The following is a 24,322-nucleotide window of genomic DNA, read 5'->3' on the forward strand; positions in this document are numbered from 1 at the left end:
AAACAACCAACCAACCAATAAAAAACAACCAACCAATAAAAAACAACCAACCAACCAACCAATAAAAAACAACCAACCAAACAACCAATAAAAAACAACCAACCAACCAATAAAAAACAACCAACCAACCAATAAAAAACAACCAACCAATAAAAACAACCAAAACAACCAACCAGCCAATAAAAAACAACCAACCAACCAATAAAAAACAACCAACCAACCAACCAATAAAAAACAACTAACCTACCAACCAATAAAAAACAACCAACCAAACAACCAATAAAAAACAACCAACCAACCAACCAATAAAAAACAACCAACAAAACAACCAATAAAAAACAACCAACCAACCAACCAATAAAAAACAACCAACCAACCAATAAAAAACAACCAACCAATAAAAAACAACCAACCAACCAACCAATAAAAAACAACCAACCAAACAACCAATAAAAAACAACCAACCAACCAATAAAAAACAACCAACCAACCAATAAAAAACAACCAACCAACCAACCAATAAAAAACAACCAACAAAACAACCAATAAAAAACAACCAACCAACCAACCAATAAAAAACAACCAACCAACCAACCAATAAAAAACAACCAACCAACCAAAAAGAAATAAACAAATAACCAACCAAACTAGCCAGCAAACATCCAATGGCACACTTGCCAGTGACAAACAAACCAACCTGCCAGCCAATAAGAAAACGACTAACCAACCTGCCAGCCAATAAGAAAACAACTCACCAACCAGCCAGCAAGAAAAACCACCAGCCAACCAACCAAACAAGTAACCTTCCCATCATCCAGTCAAACACAGAATAACAACCAAGAAGCCAAAGGTCAATCCAACTCACTTACAAACTCATAAAAACCAAACCAAAAAAGAAAAGATCAAACAAAAGCCTTTAAAGGTTGTTTACATTTTTATGTTTGAATTTTATTTGCATATTATGTTAATCACTAAATCACTTTTTGAAGAAGTATTTCATTTTTTTAAAAATAATATTTATGAAACTTTTCTCCACGTAATGCTTGTTTTTATGATTATGATTGTTACAAAAGTATTTCTTTAATATTGTACACGTTTTCTACCATGTTTCTCTGCTACATGTTTAATTTATCTCAAACTTAATAAAATAAATTGTTAGAGTGGCAGTGTTAACTGAGGTTTTTTTTTGTTTTTGTTTTTTTTACAAAAAAGACTTGAACAAGGGTAAAATCTATCTATCTATCTATCTATCTATCTATCTATCTATCTATCTATCTATCTATCTATCTGTTTATTTGTTTATTTGTGTACTGTGTTTTTACCTTCCCGCCCGCCGGGGGCGCTGTTGCTGTTCTGTGTTCAGACTAACAGAAGAAGAAGAAAGTCAAACACGTGTGGTCTTCTCACAGCGTGATCAGGAGTCTCATCAGAATAACACTGATCGGTTATCGATCGTAATTTCATTAATTTTTATTTTAAAAATGACAAAGTCGAAGAAGGAGAAACATCCGGCGGATGTGGAGGAGGCTGTGGCGGGAGATGGAGCTGAGAGATCGTATCAGGACCTCATCGCTAACGTCAACCCGATCGCTCAACCACTGGCCTCCAAAAAACTCAGCAAGAAGCTCTACAAATGCGTCAAAAAGGGTAAAAATCGAACATATCATGGAGTTATAATGCTGTATAGGAGGGTGTGAAGAATAATGAATGAGGCAGACTGGCTGTAATGGTTCAAACTCTCATAAATCTGATGGATTTAGATGTTTACTGTCAGAAATCAACAAACTCCATTAAAGATCGGCTGATTTTAAACTAAACCGCCCTTTAGCAAACTCTGCTGCTGAATCAGGTCAGAAAATCAGTTGGTATATTTATGTAGGGTTCTTTATAATAATTCGGCTGATAAATGATCGACTAAAACCGCAACAATCAGGAGTTATTGATGGTTTTAGCAGCCCCGTCTGTTCTTCTGATACAGGGGTGTCAAACTCAAGGCACGGGGGCCAAATCCGGCCCATGGCACAGTTATACCTGACCCACCAGATTATAAGATATTTTTATTATAACTGGCCCACCAGTATGAGGTCTGCAGATTTACTCCAGTTTAAAAATTTAAACTTAACCGTGATAATTTATAACACCCTTAATGAGTCATAAAATTAGAAAAAGAAAACAGTAAAAATAATTTGATAAAAAGTCAGGAACGTAGGAGAAATTTCTGTTTTCTCTATTTTTTCAATTTTGCATCTCACACTTATGACTAAAAGTTATGGTTTTGACTGTTTATTACATACTGTAACCTTTTAATCTCATAACTTTTACTTTTACCCTATATTTTTACCTTTTAGATTCATAATTTTGAATTTTAAACCTTATTTTGATCTTTTTAAGTCATGATTTTGATTTTTATCTCTTTTTTTTTTTACCTTTAAAAGCGATGATTTTTAATGTTTCATATATTGAATTTTGAAGCTCATGAATCGGAATTTTAATTTTATATTTTGACATTTTAAACTAATATTTTGGATGTTTATCTCATATTTGATTGTTATATATTATGATTTTGAATCTTATCTCTGTTTTGCTGATTTCAACTCCTAACTTTGACTTTTATCTCAATTTTTTACTTTTAAAACTCGTGATTTTCATTTGATTTCATATTTTGACTTTTAAAACTCATGATTTGGACTTTTGTCTCATATTTTAACTGTTAAAAATCATGGTTTCAGTACTCTGTTTTACATTTTGCCTTTTAAAAACAGTACTTTGACTTTAAATGTCGTATTTTTACCTTTTAAGCTTATAAATTTGAATTTTTATCTCAGATTTTAAGTTTTTAACTTATCATGTCAACCTTTTAAGCCCAAAAATCATTTAGGTAAAATATTGACCTTGTTAGGCCCTCAAGTTAGAACCAAATTCAGAATTCAGCCCCTGCTGTGGTTGAGTTTGACACCCCTGATCTACAGGTTAGGGGTGATTTCTGTTAAAATTCTAATTCAGGGCTGTAGACCTAAGTTTACTTGGATTTAAAGTTAAAGAAGGCAGATCAGATCTTAGACATTGTAAACACTGAATAATTCAGTGATGTAGTAATGTACATTCAGTCATGTTTGCTATTTTTTAAAGGTGGGGTTGTCTTTTGTCTAATATTATATCAAACACATGTTTCTTAGTACACAAAGTCACAAAATGATGAATAAAAAAATTATAAAATTAAAGAAATTGAAAACTATAATCAGTAAAAACAAAATTTGATGGCAGAAAAATCAAAACAGATGACAATTTATGTCACGAAAGACAAAAACATTTTAAAGATACATAAAACAGTAATAGAGAATTCCCAAAACAAGGTCTGAAACTTCACAAGATAAAAATGTAGAAATGTATTTAAAAAATATATTTCATAAAAGTGAGAAATGCTAACAATTTAGGTGTTTAGGATTCTACTGATACTGTTGATCAGTTAAATAGCAGAAAGAGTGTTGGTTTGATTTGGGTTAATAAGAGACTGATTTGATGATTGTTAATTTGTTTTTCTTTTTTTTCCACATTGCAGCAGCCAGAGTAAAAAATATTCGCAGAGGAGTCAAAGAGGTCCAGAAGTTCATCAACAAAGGAGAAAAGGGGTTAGTCGGCCATCTTTGTTTCCTGCTCCCCATCAGCAGTGAACAACCTTTTAGCAGAATCATGGACTGTACTGACCAGCAGTGATTTGAAGTGTGAATTCAACTGTGTACCAATCTCTCTATTAATGTGCTTAGGATCGTGGTGTTGGCCGGAGACACACTGCCCATCGACGTTTACTGTCACCTTCCTATCATGTGTGAGGACAGGAACCTACCCTACGCCTACATCCCCTCTAAAGTGGTGAGACACACCAGAGATAGGATGTTAGCTCACTGCAACATATAAACTGAACGACGTGTACAGCTGATATAGACTGATATTTACAGCTGGTATAGACTGATATTTACACGGATATAGACTGATATTTACAGCTGATATAGACTGATATTTACAGCTGATATAGACTGATATTTACAGCTGATATAGACTGATATTTACAGCTGGTATAGACTGATATTTACACGGATATAGACTGATATTTACAGCTGATATAGACTGATATTTACAGCTGGTATAGACTGATATTTACACGGATATAGACTGATATTTACAGCTGATATAGACTGATATTTACAGCTGATATAGACTGATATTTACAGCTGATATAGACTGATATTTACACGGATATAGACTGATATTTACAGCTGATATAGACTGATATTTACAGCTGATATAGACTGATATTTACAGCTGATATAGACTGATATTTACAGCTGATATAGACTGATATTTACAGCTGATATAGACTGATATTTACAGCTGATATAGACTGATATTTACAGCTGATATAGACTGATATTTACAGCTGATATAGACTGATATTTACAGCTGATATAGACTGATATTTACAGCTGATATAGACTGATATTTACAGATGATATAGACTGATATTTACAGCTGATATAGACTGATATTTATAGCTGATATAGACGGATATTTACAGCTGATATAGACTGATATTTACAGCTGATACAGACTGATATTTACAGATGATACAGACTGATATTTACAGATGATATAGACTGATATTTACAGCTGATATAGACTGATATTTACAGCTGATACAGACTGATATTTACAGATGATATAGACTGATATTTACAGATGATACAGACTGATATTTACAGCTGATATAGACTGATATTTACAGATGATATAGACTGATATTTACAGCTGATATAGACTGATATTTACAGCTGATATAGACTGATATTTACAGATGATATAGACTGATATTTACAGCTGATATAGACTGATATTTACAGCTGATATAGACTGATATTTACAGATGATATAGACTGATATTTACAGCTGATGTAGACTGATATTTACAGCTGATACAGACTGATATTTACAGATGATATAGACTGATATTTACAGATGATACAGACTGATATTTACAGATGATACAGACTGATATTTACAGATGATATAGACTGATATTTACAGATGATATAGACTGATATTTACAGATGATATAGACTGATATTTACAGATGATACAGACTGATATTTACAGATGATATAGACTGATATTTACAGATGATATAGACTGATATTTACAGATGATATAGACTGATATTTACAGCTGATATAGACTGATATTTACAGATGATATAGACTGATATTTACAGCTGATATAGACTGATATTTACAGATGATATAGACTGATATTTACAGCTGATATAGACTGATATTTACAGATGATATAGACTGATATTTACAGCTGATGTAGACTGATATTTACAGCTGATACAGACTGATATTTACAGATGATATAGACTGATATTTACAGATGATATAGACTGATATTTACAGCTGATATAGACGGATATTTACAGCTGATACAGACTGATATTTACAGATGATATAGACTGATATTTACAGCTGATATAGACTGATATTTACAGCTGATAAAGACGGATATTTACAGCTGATATAGACTGATATTTACAGCTGATATAGACTGATATTTACAGCTGATATAGGGTGATATTTACAGATTATTTAGACCGGTATTCAAGGCTAATTAAAGTTTGATCATTTTTGTGTTTTGTCTTTAATGTGATCGGGTGGAAGGAGTCTGATTTTTCCCGTCTGTTTTGACAGGATCTGGGTTCATCGGCGGGCTCTAAGCGGCCCACGTGTGTGATCCTGATCAAGCCTCATCAGGACTATCAAGAGGCCTATGACGAGTGTTTGCAGGAGGTGAGCGGCCTACCTAAACCGCTCTGAGACATCATCCTGGGACCCCTCCTTTACCTCTCAGTGCCATTTTTTTAGGTTTCTCTGTCCTCATCTTGTTCAGGAACTTGAAGAAATGTAAATAAGACTGCATTTAATGTGTCCGATGTTGAGGCTAGGCTAGCAGTTTCCCTTCGCTTCCAGTGTTTGTGCTAAGCTCGGCTAACATTGTCCGGGGCCGTCTGAGTCTGTGAACGTCACACAAGGTTGTTTAGATTAACATCAGCTTTCTATTTTTGCATTCAGAGAGTAATGAATCATTTGGTGCCTTTTCTAATCAGAGTTTTTCCCTCTGGTCATTTAGATTGATAACCCTCACAGCAGGGCAATAAAGATGTGATTTTCAGCCTTGAAAATGATGATATTATTTTAGTTGTTTTTATAGTACTGATTAATGATAATGACCAGTTTATTCTCAAACCATGGCTAGGTTTAGATATTTTCATGTTTAAAGAGTCTCTACTGAACCTAGACAGCAGCAGTGGTCCTTTATGTTTTTAGAGTTTCTGCTGTGGAGGCATAATATGGCCAGGCTAATAAAAAAGAAACAAAAAGGAGCCTCAAATGTATGAAAAAGCTGAGTTTTTGAACGTGGATCCACTTGTTTTTTTCTTTGTTTCTGCTGTTAAATTCGTTAACATAGAATTTTTTATTAAAGTCTTTTCATTTAACAAAAGTGGACCAAATGCTGCTTAAGTTTCTGTTTCAAGTTTGAGAAAAGCTGATTCTCAACATTGAAATTTATTTTGAATTAAACAAAATTAAGAAAACGTGATCAGGGAAGATGTCAAACTGACATTTATTTACAGTGTCTATAAAATGCACTGACCCCTGGGATTTTTTTTTACCCTTTATTGATTTCATGAATCAATCATGGCCAATTTAACTTGGCTTTTTTGACAAAAATTACCCAAAACACCCTCTTTAATTTCAAAGTGAAAACAGATTTCTACAAAGTAATGTCAGTTAAATAAAAATCTGTAATGTAATGTAAAATAAGTGACTGCATAAATATTCACCCCTTCTTGTCAGTATAAATGATATAAGTAGCTTTCTCTGTATGCTTCGGCTCATTGTCTTACTGGTAAATAAATCCTCTCTAAGCTGTAGTTCTCTGTCAGACTGAATAAGATTGTCCTCCAGGATTCATTTTACCCTCTACCTTTACAAGCCCTCCAGGGCCAGCTGCTGAGAAGCATCCCCACAGCATGATGCTGCCACCGCTGTGCTCCACAGTGGGGATGGTGTGTTTGTGCTGATGTCAGTGTTTGGCGTCTTGTCTGATGGTCAAAAAGCTCCATTCTGGTCTCATCAGACCAAAGAACTTTCTTCCTCTTGACCATGGAGTCTCCCACAGTCCTTCTGGTGAACTCTAGTCCAGATTGAATCTGAGTTTTCTTCAACAGTGGCTTTCTCTTTGCCACTCTCCCATAAAGCTCTGACTGGTGAAGAACCCGGCCAACAGTTGTTGTCTGCAGAGTCTCTCCATCTCAGCTGCTGAAGCTTGGAACTCCTTCAGAGTAGTCATAGGTGTCTTGGTGTCCTCTCTCACTAGTCTCCTTCTTGCACGCCCACACAGTTTGTGAGGACGGTCTGATCTAGGCAGATTTACACATGTGACATATTCCTTCATTTCTCCGTGATGGATTTAACTGAACTCTGGGGGATGTTCAGAGCCTTGGGAATGATTTTGTCTCCATCCTCTAAAATTTTTCAATAACCTTTTTTCTGAGTGTTCTTTTGTCTTCATGGTGTAATGGTAGCCAGGAATGCTGATGAACCAGTGACTGGACCTTCCAGACACAGGTGTCTTTATACTACAATCACTGAGACACATTCACTGCACTCTGGTGATCCCCATTTCACTAACTGTCTGGACCTCTGTTGGATTAGGTCAGTCACTTTAAAAGGGGGTGAATATTTATGCGGTCACTTATTTTACATTGCAGATTTTTATTTAACTGGCATTACTTTATAGAAATCTGTTTTCACCTTGACACTTGAGAGTTTTTGTTTTATTGTTTTTTTTGTTTGTTTGTTTGTTTTTTGTCAAAAAGTCAAATTATATTGACCATGATTGATTTATAAAATCAATGCAGGGGTAAAACATCCAAGGAGAAAATGCTTTTCATGTAAAGTTGTCAAAAGCTTTAGGATTAAAATTCCATATTCCGATAAAATCATGTTTTTTTCTCAGAATTACCCAGATATGTCATTATTAGAATCATGCTTTCTTTCAAAGAAAATAAATATAAAATGCATTTATCCCAAACTACAGGAAAACAGTTTACAAAATCTTTATGCATTAAAAGTAAAAATCACTACTCTGGACAAAACCTCAAATCTCCCTTTTTCATGTTTTTGATAAAGCGGTGCTGTTGGTCACATTTGATATCTGTCAGAGAGTTTTTATGATTTTCAAACCAATAAAAGTGTTGAAAAAGATTTAGCCTTTTTACATGCAGTGTTAAAATATTTGAAACATCATATTTTTGCTTTCTGAATAGTGGTGAATTTGGACATAGGAGGTTTTTGCCCAATGTCAGCAAAATATTATCATAGAAGTGATTTTCACATTTTATTTCTGTTACTCTCCATGTCCTTGTGAGGAGTTTGGTGGTTACAGCTGCTCATGTACATATTTTTAGATAGTTAACCTTTACTTTTTAGCAGAATTTAATCATGAAAATAAAAGACTTAAACCTTAAAAATACAAAACAATGTATTCTCAGGAAGTAAAATAATACGCTGGTATTGATTGATTAAAAACACGGTGCCTTCTATTTTTAGTCGTGTTTTATGAACATTTTAGTGAACTTTCAGTCTGAAAACAGTCACACGATGGCAGCGTCGAACCATTTTCTGAAGCTGAATTTCCATTTGTGATCAGGAGGGGGCAGCAGAATGAAAATAAAAACCATAAATTTAAAGTTTGATTTTCACCTCACATTCAAAATGCCACAGTTAATATCAGGAAATGTAAAATGAGTTTAAAATTTTAAAGAATAGAAATAATTATAAGACAAGCACATTTTAAATACCAAAATCAAACTGTACAAATTTAAATTTTTTAAAGGTGTTTCAGGGACCTGGAACTGGATCAGACCCCCAAAGACGGCTCATGCGGTTAGGACCCCGTTCCACTAGTAGAGGTGGTCTCTGAGGTCCTGGTCCCCTGCTGCAGTGTTTGTTTCAGAGGAAAGGTGAAGGCGTCTTTGAGAAGGCGACACAATTGTCAGTAAACTGATTTTCAACGTTTCCAGTCCTCGCCTGATTGGTCGGCAGGTGGAGGTGTGGACGGATCATCTTTCACCCCGAGGGCTCAAAAACAGGAAGAAGATTCCACTTTAGTCGGGCACGTTCACACACGTCGACCAAATATCAGAGCAGAGAGCTTCGGAAACCGTAGACAAAAAAAGAGAATAACACGGGTTTAAAAGAGGAAGAAAAAACAAAAACACCTCCGAGAATTTATAAGAGGGATAAAATAAAAATGAGGGAATTGTAATACTTCTGTAAAACCAGAACTTCCATAAAACATGAAAAGATTTCTCAAAATGAGAATATGTGAAAATAAACACAAATAATCCCATGATTTATAAAAAACCATCAGATGCAGAAAATGTTGATTCAAAAATGTAAAAAAAATAATGCTCGGAACCCAACAATATCCAGAAAATATTTCACATCTGTGTAAAGGGATGATAAGCCCTCAGACAAACACAAACAAGCAAAACAGAATCCTCTGGAAAAACGTACAACATGAGCAACATCCTAACCCCTCAAAAATAAAATAAAATAAAAAAAATAATAATAATTTCAAAAACAAAATTGTTAAAAAATGCAAGATATTTTTGCAGAATGTTTAAAAAATTTCTGTGAAATATCTTTGAAAAAGTATTAACGAAACCAAAAATATCAATGAAATGGAAAAGATTATTCATATATAGAAATATATTTAATAAAATGCAAATTATTAAAAAAAGAAAAATCATAAAAATGTAAAAAAAAAAAAGTCAAATCATAGAAAAATATGTGACAGAGTATCAAAACGGTTACAAAATGTTAATTTATTTCACAATGAAAATAACAATTTTTAAAAAATCAGAAAATGTCAGAATTTAACATTAAAAAAAAGTTCCCTAAATGAAGAGATATTTTACAAATTAAAGAACTGATGGAAAGTCAGAGACGTCTGAGAAAATGAAAGAAAAATCTTCTTGATCTTGTTTAATGTTTTGTGGCATTCAGTGAAATTGTTCTTCTGTCGGTTAGTTTTCCTCAAAGGCGCCGTAGATTCCAGTGCGTACAGGGTTAATCGTCCTGTAACTGTTAATGTCATAGAGGTGTTTAACCACCAGGTGGTGCTGTTAGTCCTTTATTGATCAGTGTCTTTCTTTCAGTGTGAATTTTGACGGAATGCCCCTTTAAAGTTCTTGAAAAGGTTCCAGGGATCATTGCAGAAGCGTGCTGGTACCAGCTGGGGCTCAGGGTCCGTTTCACCTCAACAGCCGTGGCGGGAACATACGGGTCGTCTTCATTAGAGCTGTCAGCGTACCGGCAGGTAAAACTCACCTGTTCATTTTTATCTGTCAGCCAATCAGGACAGAGAACCTTTTTACCATGAAAATAAACCAAGAGCAGGACTCCTCAGCTCTAGATCATCTCTCTGTCTCTTTTGGCCACTGTGTGTGCATGCCTGTGTGTGTAGGTGTGTGTGTGTAGGTGGGGGGGGTGTGTGTGGGTGTGTGTGTGTGTGTGTGTGTGTGTGTGTGTGTGGCGTTATGCAAATGTGAGGTATCCAGCCGTCAGCCTGGCGGTTAGCGGGTCGACCACACAGGCCGCCGTGCTGCCTGCTGACGTGCCTCTGAGCAAAACTCAACAGAGGATTAAAGCGTGGGCGATGAAACACGGCTTTATATCTGACTGGAAGCAGTCCATCATCTTTATGAGCCACAGAAAACCACAGAGCCCTCAGCAACACATCCTCACACTTCAGTCCTCTCTAGAGCTGCCAGAGTAAAACCACTGATCCAAAACAGTCTGGTCGCTGTAAAAATGAATGAAAACAGAAGTCAGTGATTGTAGATCCCATGAACCCAGATTTGATTCACAATGGAACAGAAACAACATATCAGATGTTGAAGTGTGTATACACGTTTAAATATATGTATGTGTAAATACAAAAAAAATTACTATTCTTTTCTACTATCATTGTTTATATATATATATATATATATATATATATATATATATATATATATACATATATATATATATGAGTGCTTAACAAATGTATTAGACCACCTGTCATATTTGTCTGAGACCATCCAACATCATGAAGTGCTTTAATGCGGACTCTTTCATTTTCAGTCAGCTCTCCACGTTTTACCATTTTGAACAGAAATGAGGAATTTCAAACTGAATTCACCCAAATTTGAGCCGGCTCACTGGGCTTCTCTGAGCAGTCAGAAATGAATCAAGCATAACATTCAACTACTAAAACTCATTTTCTCTTCAGGAATGCAAGTAAATAACTATAATTTGACATATTAATCAAGAAATATTAATGTGATTTACTATTTTTTCAGTTTTTTGTAAAGCAGTAAGTTTGATAATTTAAGGATAACAAGCTTCTACGTTACTATTATTATTATATATATTAATAACATAAAGGATTAGAATAATATGTACTGCATAAGCCAGGACACCTGACCACACCACAAATTATCCAACACCATTGCCATAATAACAAGTCTGTTTTTTACTATACTATACTATACAAAAAATAAAGGATATTTTAAGAAAGGATGATAATATGTCAGAATATTAAATTTAAAAAATGCTTGTAATTGGAAAATCATTTCACAAAATGCAAAATCAGTTCAACTGACAACAAAAAAAATGCAAAACAAAAGAACAGAATATTCCAACTGTAGGTGAGGATGGATCATTTCTATCAGCTGTTTAAATATTTGATGTGAAGATAAAAGTCTGGTGTTCTGGTTCATCGCTGATCTGTCTCTGGTGACGTTTTTATTCATGAACCGTCAAAAAGAAAAAACACTCTGGCTGTTTTTGGAGGACGTTTTTATACGGGCTAACGGCATGCAGGGACACGACCCAGTACAGACAGACACGGGACGTCCTGACAGTTATGGAGGTAACCTGGTGAAATAATAATAATAATAAGCTCTGCACCAACGAGCATCAGGAAGTCACAAATGATGAGGACGGGATGATGGACCCATGTGGGCTGGTGGTAGGAGTAAAAGCCTCTTCATCCCTCACCTATAAGGGCCCCAGTGGTTCCTGAATTTAGACCACAAAGAAGGCTCCTCTCTGATAGTTGAGGCTCCTCTCTGATAGTTAAGGCTCCTCTCTGATAGTTAAGGCTCCTCTCTGATAGTTAAGGCTCCTCTCTGATAGTTAAGGCTCCTCTCTGATAGTTAAGGCTCCTCTCTGATAGTTAAGGCTCCTCTCTGATAGTTAAGGCTCCTCTCTGATAGTTGAGGCTCCTCTCTGATAGTTAAGGCTCCTCTCTGATAGTTGAGGCTCTTCTCTGATAGTTAAGTCTCCTCTCTGATAGTTAAGGCTCCTCTCTGATAGTTGAGGCTCTTCTCTGATAGTTAAGGCTCCTCTCTGATAGTTAAGGCCCCTCTCTGATAGTTAAGGCTCCTCTCTGATAGTTAAGGCTCCTCTCTGATAGTTGAGGCTCCTCTCTGATAGTTAAGGCTCCTCTCTGATAGTTGAGGCTCTTCTCTGATAGTTAAGTCTCCTCTCTGATAGTTAAGGCCCCTCTCTGATAGTTAAGGCTCCTCTCTGATAGTTAAGGCTCATTTCTTATGTTTAAGGCTCCTCTCTGACAGTTAAGGCTCCTCTCTGATATTTAAGGCTCCTCTCTGATAGTTAAGGCTTCTCTCTGATAGTTAAGGCTCCTCTCTGATAGTTAAGGCTCCTCTCTGATAGTTAAGGCTCCTCTCTGATAGTTAAGGCTCATTTCTTATGTTTAAGGCTCCTCTCTGACAGTTAAGGCTCCTCTCTGATATTTAAGGCTCCTCTCTGATAGTTAAGGCTTCTCTCTGATAGTTAAGGCTCCTCTCTGATAGTTAAGGCTCCTCTCTGATAGTTAAGGCTTCTCTCTGATAGTTAAGTCTCCCCTCTGATAGTTAAGTCTCCCCTCTGATAGTTAAGGCTCCTCTCTGATAGTTAAGGCTCCTCTCTGATAGTTAAGGCTCCTCTCTGATAGTTAAGTCTCCCCTCTGATAGTTGAGGCTCCTCTCTGATATTTAAGGCTCATTTCTTACGTTTAAGCCTCCTCTCTGATAGTTAAGGCTCCTCTCTGATAGTTAAGGCTCCTCTCTGATAGTTAAGTCTCCTCTCTGATAGTTAAGGCCCCTCTCTGATAGTTAAGTCTCCTCTCTGATAGTTAAGGCCCGTCTCTGATAGTTAAGGCCCCTCTCTGATAGTTAAGGCCCCTCTCTGATAGTTAAGGCTCCTCTCTGATAGTTAAGGCTCCTCTCTGATAGTTAAGGCTCCTCTCTGATAGTTAAGGCTCCTCTCTGATAGTTAAGGCTCCTCTCTGATAGTTAAGGCTCCTCTCTGATAGTTAAGGCTCCTCTCTGATAGTTAAGGCTCCTCTCTGATAGTTAAGGCTCCTCTCTGATAGTTAAGGCTCCTCTCTGATAGTTAAGGCTCCTCTCTGATAGTTAAGGCTCCTCTCTGATAGTTAAGGCTCCTCTTTGATAGTTGAGGCTCCTCTCTGATAGTTAAGGCTCCTCTCTGATAGTTAAGGCTCCTCTCTGATAGTTAAGGCTCCTCTCTGATAGTTAAGGCTCCTCTCTGATAGTTAAGGCTTCTCTCTGATAGTTAAGTCTCCCCTCTGATAGTTAAGTCTCCCCTCTGATAGTTAAGGCTCCTCTCTGATAGTTAAGGCTCCTCTCTGATAGTTAAGTCTCCCCTCTGATAGTTGAGGCTCCTCTCTGATATTTAAGGCTCATTTCTTACGTTTAAGCCTCCTCTCTGATAGTTAAGGCTCCTCTCTGATAGTTAAGGCTCCTCTCTGATAGTTAAGGCTCCTCTCTGATAGTTAAGTCTCCTCTCTGATAGTTAAGGCTCCTCTCTGATAGTTAAGGCACCTCTCTGATAGTTAAGGCCCCTCTCTGATAGTTAAGGCCCCTCTCTGATAGTTAAGGCTCCTCTCTGATAGTTAAGGCCCCTCTCTGATAGTTAAGGCCCCTCTCTGATAGTTAAGGCTCCTCTCTGATAGTTAAGGCTCCTCTCTGATAGTTAAGGCCCCTCTCTGATAGTTAAGGCCCCTCTCTGATAGTTAAGGCTCCTCTCTGATAGTTAAGGCTCCTCTCTGATAGTTAAGGCTCATTTCTTATGTTTAAGGCTCCTCTCTGACAGTTAAGGCTCCTCTCTGATAGTTAAGGCTCCTCTCTGATAGTTAAGGCTTCTCTCTGATAGTTAAGGCTCCTCTCTGATAGTTAAGGCTCCTCTCTGATAGTTAAGGCTCCTCTCTGATAGTTAAGGCTCATTTCTTACGTTTAAGCCTCCTCTCTGATAGTTAAGGCTTCTCTCTGATAGTTAAGTCTCCCCTCTGATAGTTAAGTCTCCCCTCTGATAGTTAAGTCTCCCCTCTGATAGTTAAGGCTCCCCTCTGATAGTTAAGGCTCCTCTCTGATAGTTAAGTCTCCTCTCTGATAGTTAAGGCTCCCCTCTGATAGTTAAGTCTCCCCTCTGATAGTTAAGGCTCCCCTCTGATAGTTAAGGCTCCTCTCTGATAGTTAAGTCTCCCCTCTGATAGTTAAGGCTCCCCTCTGATAGTTAAGGCTTCTCTCTGATAGTTAAGTCTCCCCTCTGATAGTTAAGTCTCCCCTCTGATAGTTAAGGCTCCTCTCTGATAGTTAAGTCTCCTCTCTGATAGTTAAGTCTCCTCTCTGATAGTTAAGGCTCCTCTCTGATAGTTAAGGCTCCTCTCTGATAGTTAAGGCTCCTCTCTGATAGTTAAGGCTCCTCTCTGATAGTTAAGGCTCCTCTTTGATAGTTAAGGCTCCTCTCTGATAGTTAAGGCTCCTCTCTGATAGTTAAGGCTCCTCTCTGATAGTTAAGTCTCCTCTCTGATAGTTAAGGCTCCTCTCTGATAGTTAAGTCTCCTCTCTGATAGTTAAGGCTCCTCTCTGATAGTTAAGGCTCCTCTTTGATAGTTAAGGCTCCTCTCTGATAGTTGAGGCTCCTCTCTGATATTTAAGGCTCATTTCTTACGTTTAAGCCTCCTCTCTGATAGTTAAGGCTCCTCTTTGATAGTTAAGTCTCCTCTCTGATAGTTAAGGCTCATTTCTGACAGTTTAGGCTCCTCTCTGATAGTTAAGGCTCCTCTCTGACAGTTAAGGCTCCTCTTTGATAGTTAAGGCTCCTCTCTGATAGTTAAGGCTCCTCTCTGATAGTTAAGGCTCCTCTCTGATAGTTAAGGCTCCTCTCTGATAGTTGAGGCTCCTCTCTGATAGTTAAGGCTCCTCTCTGATAGTTGAGGCTCCTCTCTGATAGTTGAGGCCCCTCTCTGATAGTTAAGGCTCCTCTCTGATAGTTAAGGCTCCTCTCTGATAGTTGAGGCTCCTCTCTGATATTTAAGGCTCATTTCTTACGTTTAAGCCTCCTCTCTGATAGTTGAGGCTCCTCTCTGATAGTTAAGGCTCCTCTCTGATAGTTAAGGCTCCTCTCTGATAGTTGAGGCTCCTCTCTGATAGTTAAGGCTCCTCTCTGATAGTTAAGGCTCCTCTCTGATAGTTAAGGCTCCTCTCTGATAGTTGAGGCTCCTCTCTGATAGTTAAGGCTCCTCTCTGATAGTTAAGGCTCCTCTCTGATAGTTGAGGCTCCTCTCTGATAGTTAAGGCTCCTCTCTGATAGTTAAGGCTCCTCTCTGATAGTTAAGGCTCCTCTCTGATAGTTAAGGCTCCTCTCTGATAGTTGAGGCTCCTCTCTGATAGTTAAGTCTCCTCTCTGATAGTTAAGGCTCATATCTAACAGTTAAGGCTCCTCTGATATTTCAGACTTCTCGGTGCTCTCTGACAGGATTCCAGTTTCAGAAATGAGGATAAGAGCAGCCTGTGTTGTTCCTGAAGTTGCAGAGCTGTGATTCACCTCTACAGATCCGTTGATTCTCTGTTACACTCTGACCTAGTTAAGGCTCCCCTCTGATAGTTAAGGCTCCTCTTGATAGTTAAGGCTCTCTGATAGTTAAGGCGCCATCAAACTGTCCTCTGATGAGTTAAGGCACATGTTCAGCTCAGCCTCCTGTTGTTAACGGGTCGATGAAAAGTCTAAAATCAGATCATAATCCCTCTGTTTTTCCTCTCATCAGCAGAATAATAATCAAGTTTAGTCCTGGTTTAAAGTCAGTTTCTGTGGTTATTCACACCAGCTTTAAAACTGAAAAGCTTTTAGCTTCTATTGACATCTCAGAGCTGCATTAGACAAAAATAATCCTTAAAATCAGTCAGAAATCAGACTGAGGCTCCTCTCTGATAGTTAAGGCTCCTCTCTGATAGTTAAGGCTCCTCTCTTATAGTTAAGGCTCCTCTCTTATAGTTAAGGATCCTCTCTGTTAGTTAAGGCTCCTCTCTGATAGTTTAGGCTCCTCTCTGATAGTTTAGGCTCCTCTCTGATAGTTAAGGCTCCTCTCTGATAGTTAAGGCTCTCAAATAATAATTTTGGATTTTCTGTAACACCAAAAAAGAAAAAGAAACTTACATGAAAAATTCAAATGAAACCAGAAATGTAAAAAAAAAAAAAAAAAAAAAAAGTCCAGATATCTACTAGGAACATAAAATATTTCACAAAACATTAAAATGTTTAATGAAATGTTAAAAAAGACCAAAATAAACAGAGCTTTAAGATATTTTGTTGAAGAGAAAACTATAAAAAATGTACAAATACGTTAAAATATTGAATGCAGAAATATTTATAGATGCAATCAATAAAAAATAAAACATCATCCTATGCAATTCATTTCATACAATTCTTAAATCTTTTTACTAAATGTTTAAAAAAGTTTTATGAAATGATAAATCCCCCCAACAATTGTACCAAACATTTAAGTTTGATGAAATTTATGAAAAGAAATGTTACAAAAGTAATGAAACACAAAATTAAAAACTGTTCTAAATATGTAAGAAAATCATCACAAATAAAAAAATATTTGTTTGAACACACAACATTAAAAAACATACATTATAAAAATACATGAAAACCATAACTTCACATTTCTCATGCGAAACATCTTAAAATAAAAAAGTTACAAAAACATTTAAAAATTTCATAAACGTTGGAATATTTCTGAAAAAAAAAAAACAGGTTTATAAATTTGCAACATCTGCTTGAAATGTAAAATACATAAACAAATCTGGAAATCCAAAGACATTACACGAGAACTGAAAAAACAAAGTTAACATTAAACATGAAAACATTTCAACTCAAAGCGCAAGAAAGTTTCATAAAACATGAAAAATGATGAAACAGATTTTTAAAGGGTGAAACTTTTCTCCTAATTTAAGAATATTTGATGAAACACTGAAATATTTCAGTGATACTTAGAAATTCACAGAGGTGAAAATATTTAGTTGAACAGGAAACATTAAAATATGTAACGTGTTAAATGAAATATAAAAAAGTATTTTAAAAATGCAAAAATTAAAATATTTGATGTTATGAAAATCATTTCTCATAATGTTAAAATGATAATGTTACAAAATAACAAATGCTATTAAAAACCAAAACATTTTATGAAACATGAAAGCTTTAATGACATTTATTTAAAAACAAAAATGTAAATAATTTCATGTAGCAAAAAACATTAAAATAATTCACGTGTCGAAATAAGTTATTGAAAACTCCAAAAAAATAGTGAATGCAATATTCATTTCCTCATAATCCAAAACATTTTAATATGAATATTTCACATAAAACATTTCAGTATTTATCAAATGAGAAATATTTCAGTAAATGCAGAAAACAGTTTTACAGTGTTGAAAAGTTTGCTGTAAAATCACCCAATGTAAAAAAAAAAAAAAAGCTTTATTAAACACAAAAGATTTCATTAAACATCAAATATTTCAGTTATTCAAAAACAAATTTTATAATCTTGAAAATAATTTGTGAGACAAAAAACATGTAGAAATGTGTGAGATTATTGAATGGAGTATTTTCACATTCAGATGATACAAGAACATTAAAAATGTTAACTCACACATTAAATGTTTAAAACTTAAGAAAAAAATTTAACATTAGTTTCACAGAATTAGACATTTTAGGTTGAAATGTAAAAAAGAAAACATAAAGTCATTTCAGGATTTGTCAAATATTTCACGTACATATTTTTATTTTAATTATACGCCACAACATCAAAAAACAAAAAACACAATTCACAAAATGCAAGAAAATTTCACTGAACAAAACAAAACAATCAAATAAAAAGGCTTTAGAATATGAAGTATTTCAAAAATCATTAACGATCATTAAATGATTTGATTTCACAAATGTTAGAAGTAGTGCTGTCAAACGATTAAAACTTTTAATCAGATTAATCACAGGGTTGCTGTGGATTAATTTAGACTAATCATGATTAAATATCATTCATTTTTGATCTATATTAATTGTGTTTGATTTTGCATAAGCAAACAGACTCAATCTCTGACAAATGTGTGCTTGGCGTTACTGTGGTATTTTAAGCTGAAAGTGCTTCTGTGAAAAGAAAACTCCTTCCTGAAGAATGTGCATAATCCTTTATGTCGGTCGACTGTTCCGTCTTGTTTTTTTTTTAACTCAAATTTCCCATCGAGAGGGCCAATGTGCTGTTTAGCATCTTCGAGCTGGTTGGTCACTACCAGATCAACGACCCATTTGCACATGCACGGCGGTATGCTCGACGGTAACCCTACTTGGACAAACTCCTCAAAATGTGTTGCGAGAGACGTTACAGGGATTTTGAGTCATTCTGTGCTGTAGATGGGTTAATTGCGTTAAAATTTTTAATCGGATTAATCAAGATGATGGATCAATCCGCATTAATGCGTCAATTTTGACAGCCCTAGTTAGAAGTATTATGAAAACTGTAAAAACATTGAATGAAACAAAACATTTCAATGATTATAAACCAAAATCCACAAAGCATAAAAAATATCAGAACATGTAAACAGATTTAATCAAAGGCTTTCACATTAAACAAAATACAAAACATGATCAAAAATCAACACAAAGATACTTTCTTGACCAATCACATGGCAGCTAGCAGCGTGGCTGTAATGAGACCATGCTAATGCTAATGCTAATGCGCTGACGTGTGGCTCCCTGCTGTGTGTTTAGTCATCACGTCGTCTATTGACGTGTGAGTGACGGTAAACAAACGGCACACTTTGACTGAGAGATACGATCACATGATCAATGAGCTCACAGATGTCTGATAGGTTCCTCTGTTTACCCACAACACCAGGAACCAGGAGAGTGAGCCAGTTAGCGAACCAAGACCAGGTCAGGACACCCATGAAGAACCCCCACCCAAAAACAGAGCTGAGCTGATTTATTTATTTAAACGTGTCACACTTCCAAGTTTCTGATCATCAGACTAATGTTAAAATCAGACAGAGATAACGGGGTAAATACTGAAGTCAGTGCTGAAATGATGATGTCACTGATTAACAGATAAATCCATCCCAACCTCCCTGGTCCTCTAAGAAACAGTCAAAGCTAAACTAAAACTGTCTGTTCCATCCTCGGCAGCAACAACTGAAGCAAACGTCTGTGATTCAAGCGTTCTTACATTTTTAATACTGTTTCAGTTTTATTATTTTTTATATCTATTGTTTATCGAGAGTTTGGCTAACTAGAGTCACATTCCTTGCTGCGTAAGCATTCTTGGCCAGTAAAGTGCTGTCACCATGGAAACAATAATGATAATGCTATCTGTGAAACTCATCTCCTGTCTGTACATACACACTGGAGACAGTTTCTAGAATCTTCACCTGGGACTTTAACATAAGAGGCATTAGTGTGAACAAAAGGCAAAAAACAGAGAAAACCTCCATTTGGAAAAAAATTAACCACCTAAACCTAAATTATCACTAACATGAAGAGAGAGGATAGGAGGACGCAATATATTATTATAGGACAGGATATATTATTATAGAACAGGGTATATTATTATAGGACAGGATATATTATTATAGAACAGGATATATTATTATAGAACAGGATATATTATTATAGGACAGGATATATTATTATAGAACAGGATATATTATTATAGAACAGGATATATTATTATAGAACAGGATATATTATTATAGGACAGGATATATTATTATAGGACAGGATATATTATTATAGAACAGGGTATATTATTATAGGACAGGATATATTATTATAGAACAGGATATATTATTATAGAACAGGATATATTATTATAGAACAGGATATATTATTATAGAACAGGATATATTATTATAAGACAGGATATATTATTATAGAACAGGATATATTATTATGGAACAGGATATATTATTATAGAACAGGATATATTATTATAGAACAGGATATATTATTATAGAACAGGATATATTATTATAGGACAGGATATATTATTATAGAACAGGATATATTATTATAGAACAGGATATATTATTATAGAACAGGATATATTATTATAGAACAGGATATATTATTATAGAACAGGATATAGTATTATAGAACAGGATATAGTATTATAGGACAGGATATATTATTATAGGACAGGATATATTATTATAGAACAGGATATAGTATTATAGAACAGGATATAGTATTATAGAACAGGATATAGTATTATAGAACAGGATATAGTATTATAGAACAGGATATATTATTATAGAACAGGATATATTATTATAGAACAGGATATATTATAGGACAGGATATATTATTATAGGACAGGATATATTATTATAGAACAAGATATATTATTATAGAACAGGATATATTATTATAGGACAGGATATTTTATTATAGGACAGGATATTTTATTATAGAACAGGATATATTATTATTATAGGACAGGATATATTATTATAGAACAGGATATATTGTAGGACAGGATATATTATTATAGAACAGGATATAGTATTATAGAACAGGATATATTATTATAGGACAGGATATATTATTATAGAACAGGATATATTATTATAGGACAGGATATATTATTATAGAACAGGATATATTATTATAGGACAGGATATATTATAGGACAGGATATATTATTATAGGACAGGATATATTATTATAGGACAGGATATATTATTATAGAACAGGATATATTATTATAGGACAGGATATTTTATTATAGAACAGGATATATTATTATTATAGAACAGGATATATTATTATAGAACAGGATATATTATTATAGAACAGGATATATTATTATAGAACAGGATATATTATTATAGAACAGGATATAGTATTATAGAACAGGATATATTATTATAGGACAAGATATATTATTATAGAACAGGATATATTATTATAGGACAGGATATATTATTATAGAACAGGGTATATTATTATAGAACAGGATATATTATTATAGAACAGGATATATTATTATAGAACAGGATATAGTATTATAGAACAGGATATAGTATTATAGAACAGGATATATTATTATAGAACAGGATATAGTATTAGAGAACAGGATATAGTATTATAGAACAGGATATAGTATTATAGAACGGGATATATTATTATAGGACAGGATATATTATTATAGAACAGGATATATTATTATAGGACAGGATATATTATTATAGAACAGGATATATTATTATAGAACAGGATATATTATTATAGGACAGGATATTTTATTATAGAACAGGATATATTATTATTATAGAACAGGATATATTATTATAGAACAGGATATATTGTAGGACAGGATATATTATTATAGGACAGGATATATTATTATAGAACAGGATATATTATTATAGAACAGGAAATATTATTATAGGACAGGATATATTATTATAGAACAGGATATATTATTATAGGACAGGATATATTATTATAGAACAGGATATATTATTATAGAACAGGATATATTATTATAGGACAGGATATATTATTATAGGACAGGATATATTATTATAGGACAGGATATTTTATTATAGAACAGGATATATTATTATTATAGAACAGGATATATTATTATAGAACAGGATATATTGTAGGACAGGATATATTATTATAGGACAGGATATATTATTATAGGACAGGATATATTATTATAGAACAGGATATATTATTATAGAACAGGAAATATTATTATAGGACAGGATATATTATTATAGAACAGGATATATTATTATAGGACAGGATATATTATTATACAACAGGATATATTATTATAGGACAGGATATATTATTATAGGACAGGATATATTATTATTATAGAACAGGATATATTATTATAGAACAGGATATATTATAGGACAGGATATATTATTATAGGACAGGATATATTATTATAGGACAGGATATTTTATTATAGAACAGGATAAATTATTATTATAGAACAGGATATATTATTATAGAACAGGATATATTATAGGACAGGATATATTATTATAGGACAGGATATATTATTATAGAACAGGATATATTATTATAGAACAGGATATATTATTATAGGACAGGATATATTTTTATAGGACAGGATATATTATTATAGGACAGGATATATTATTATAGGACAGGATTTATTATTAGAGAACAGGATATATTATTATAGGACAGGATATATTATTATAGGACAGGATATATTTTTATAGGACAGGATATATTATTATAGGACAGGATATATTATTATAGGACAGGATTTATTATTATAGGATAGGATATGTGATTTTAGGACAGGACATATACAGTGCTTAACAAATGTATTAGACCACCCTAACCCTAACCAAAGTAAGGTTTCTGCCACAGCTGCCCTAAATTAACAGCATTGGTAATTACCAAAATCATTTTTAATGTTTCTGCAATAGTTTACACACCAATATGTAGAAGCTCTTTAACCCAAATGATATTTTTAATGCTAAAATATAATTATTATTGTTATCCATGAATTTTAAAATTTACTGATTTAAGAAAAAATAGTAAAGCACATTAATATTTCTTGATTCATATGTCAAATTATAGTTATTTACTGTCATTCCTGAAGAGAAAAATGAGTTTTAGTTGTTGAATGTTATACTTGATTCATTTCTGACTTCTCAGAGAAGCCCAGTGAGCCGGCTCAAATTTGGGTGAATTCAGTTTGAAATTCCTCATTCCTGTTCAAAATGGTAAAACGTGGAGAGCTGACTGAAAATGAAAGAGTCCGCATTAAAGCACTTCATGATGCTGGATGGTCTCTGAGACAACTATGACAGGTGGTCTAATACATTTGTTAAGCTCTGTATTTTTATAGGATAGGTGCTATTGGATGTCGTCTGTTGTCATTTTCAAAAGACAAGAAATTCAACATCAGAAAAATGAGAAAATTTTGAGTGTGTATATCTCTGTTTTGTGCATGTTCCTGATGCTTTATGATGAAAAAAACCCAGTAGACACATAAGTTGTTGCTCATACATGCACTCCTCTCTGCTGTTTATTGTGAAAATAAAGATGGCTGTCAGCCGTCTGTGATGGCGTTCTCTCTCTGAACGTCCTGGGGGCTGAGCTCTGATGATCCATGGTGTGTAAACAAACGGCACACTTACACGGCTGTTATCCTATCAACCCCCCCCCACACACACACACACACACAGCCTCCCCTATGAAATGAATGAAACCTCCTTAGAGAAGAGAAATCTACAGGACATTCCTGTACTGACCTTAATGTCATTTTAACTTAAACTTACTCTGAGGGAATTGGTGACCAATAAAAGACAGCAGACAGAAATATGAAAAGTAAATATTCATAATTTTCCACTTGGATGCATTAATTTTTAAAAACTAAAATAATGAAATAACTCAAATTAATGAAATCACTCAAACTAACAAATAACTAAAATTAATGAAATCACTCAAAGTAACAAATAACTAAAATTAATGAAATCACATAAAGTAACAAATAACTAAAATTAATGAAATCACTCAAAATAACAAATAACTAAAATCAATGAAATCACTCAAAGTAACAAATAACTCAAATTAATGAAATCACTCAAAGTAACAAATAACTCAAATTAATAAAATCACTAAAAGTAACAGATAACTCAAATTTATGAAATGACTCAAATGACTAAATAACTAAAATCAATGAAATCACTCAAAGTAACAAATAACTCAAATTAATGAAATCACTAAAAGTAACAGATAACTCAAATTTATGAAATGACTCAAATGACTAAATAACTAAAATCAATGAAATCACTCAA

General features: G+C 34.2%; 1 protein-coding gene across 1 annotated transcript; it reads left to right on the top strand.

Annotated features, from left to right (window-relative positions):
- The first annotated feature begins 1,368 nt into the window (after window positions 1-1,368).
- nhp2 (NHP2 ribonucleoprotein homolog (yeast)) lies at window positions 1,369-6,229 on the top strand. Its single transcript, XM_041801435.1, has 4 exons — window positions 1,369-1,647; window positions 3,560-3,629; window positions 3,765-3,870; window positions 5,739-6,229. The coding sequence occupies exons 1-4, from the start codon at window positions 1,482-1,484 to the stop codon at window positions 5,862-5,864; spliced, it is 468 nt and encodes a 155-aa protein (XP_041657369.1). The 5' UTR covers window positions 1,369-1,481; the 3' UTR covers window positions 5,865-6,229.
- Window positions 6,230-24,322: the final 18,093 nt, after the last annotated feature.

This window comes from Cheilinus undulatus, linkage group 12, assembly GCF_018320785.1.
Source record: "Cheilinus undulatus linkage group 12, ASM1832078v1, whole genome shotgun sequence".
Lineage (NCBI taxonomy): Eukaryota > Metazoa > Chordata > Actinopteri > Labriformes > Labridae > Cheilinus > Cheilinus undulatus.

Bases quoted from the DNA above. Each gene is read 5' to 3' on its own strand.
- nhp2 (XM_041801435.1), top strand. From the start codon at position 1,482: ATGACAAAGTCGAAGAAGGAGAAACATCCGGCGGATGTGGAGGAGGCT. The intron at 3,630-3,764 runs GTTAGTCGGCCA...TAATGTGCTTAG, and splicing joins ATCAACAAAGGAGAAAAGGG to GATCGTGGTGTTGGCCGGAG. The intron at 3,871-5,738 runs GTGAGACACACC...CTGTTTTGACAG, and splicing joins CCTACATCCCCTCTAAAGTG to GATCTGGGTTCATCGGCGGG.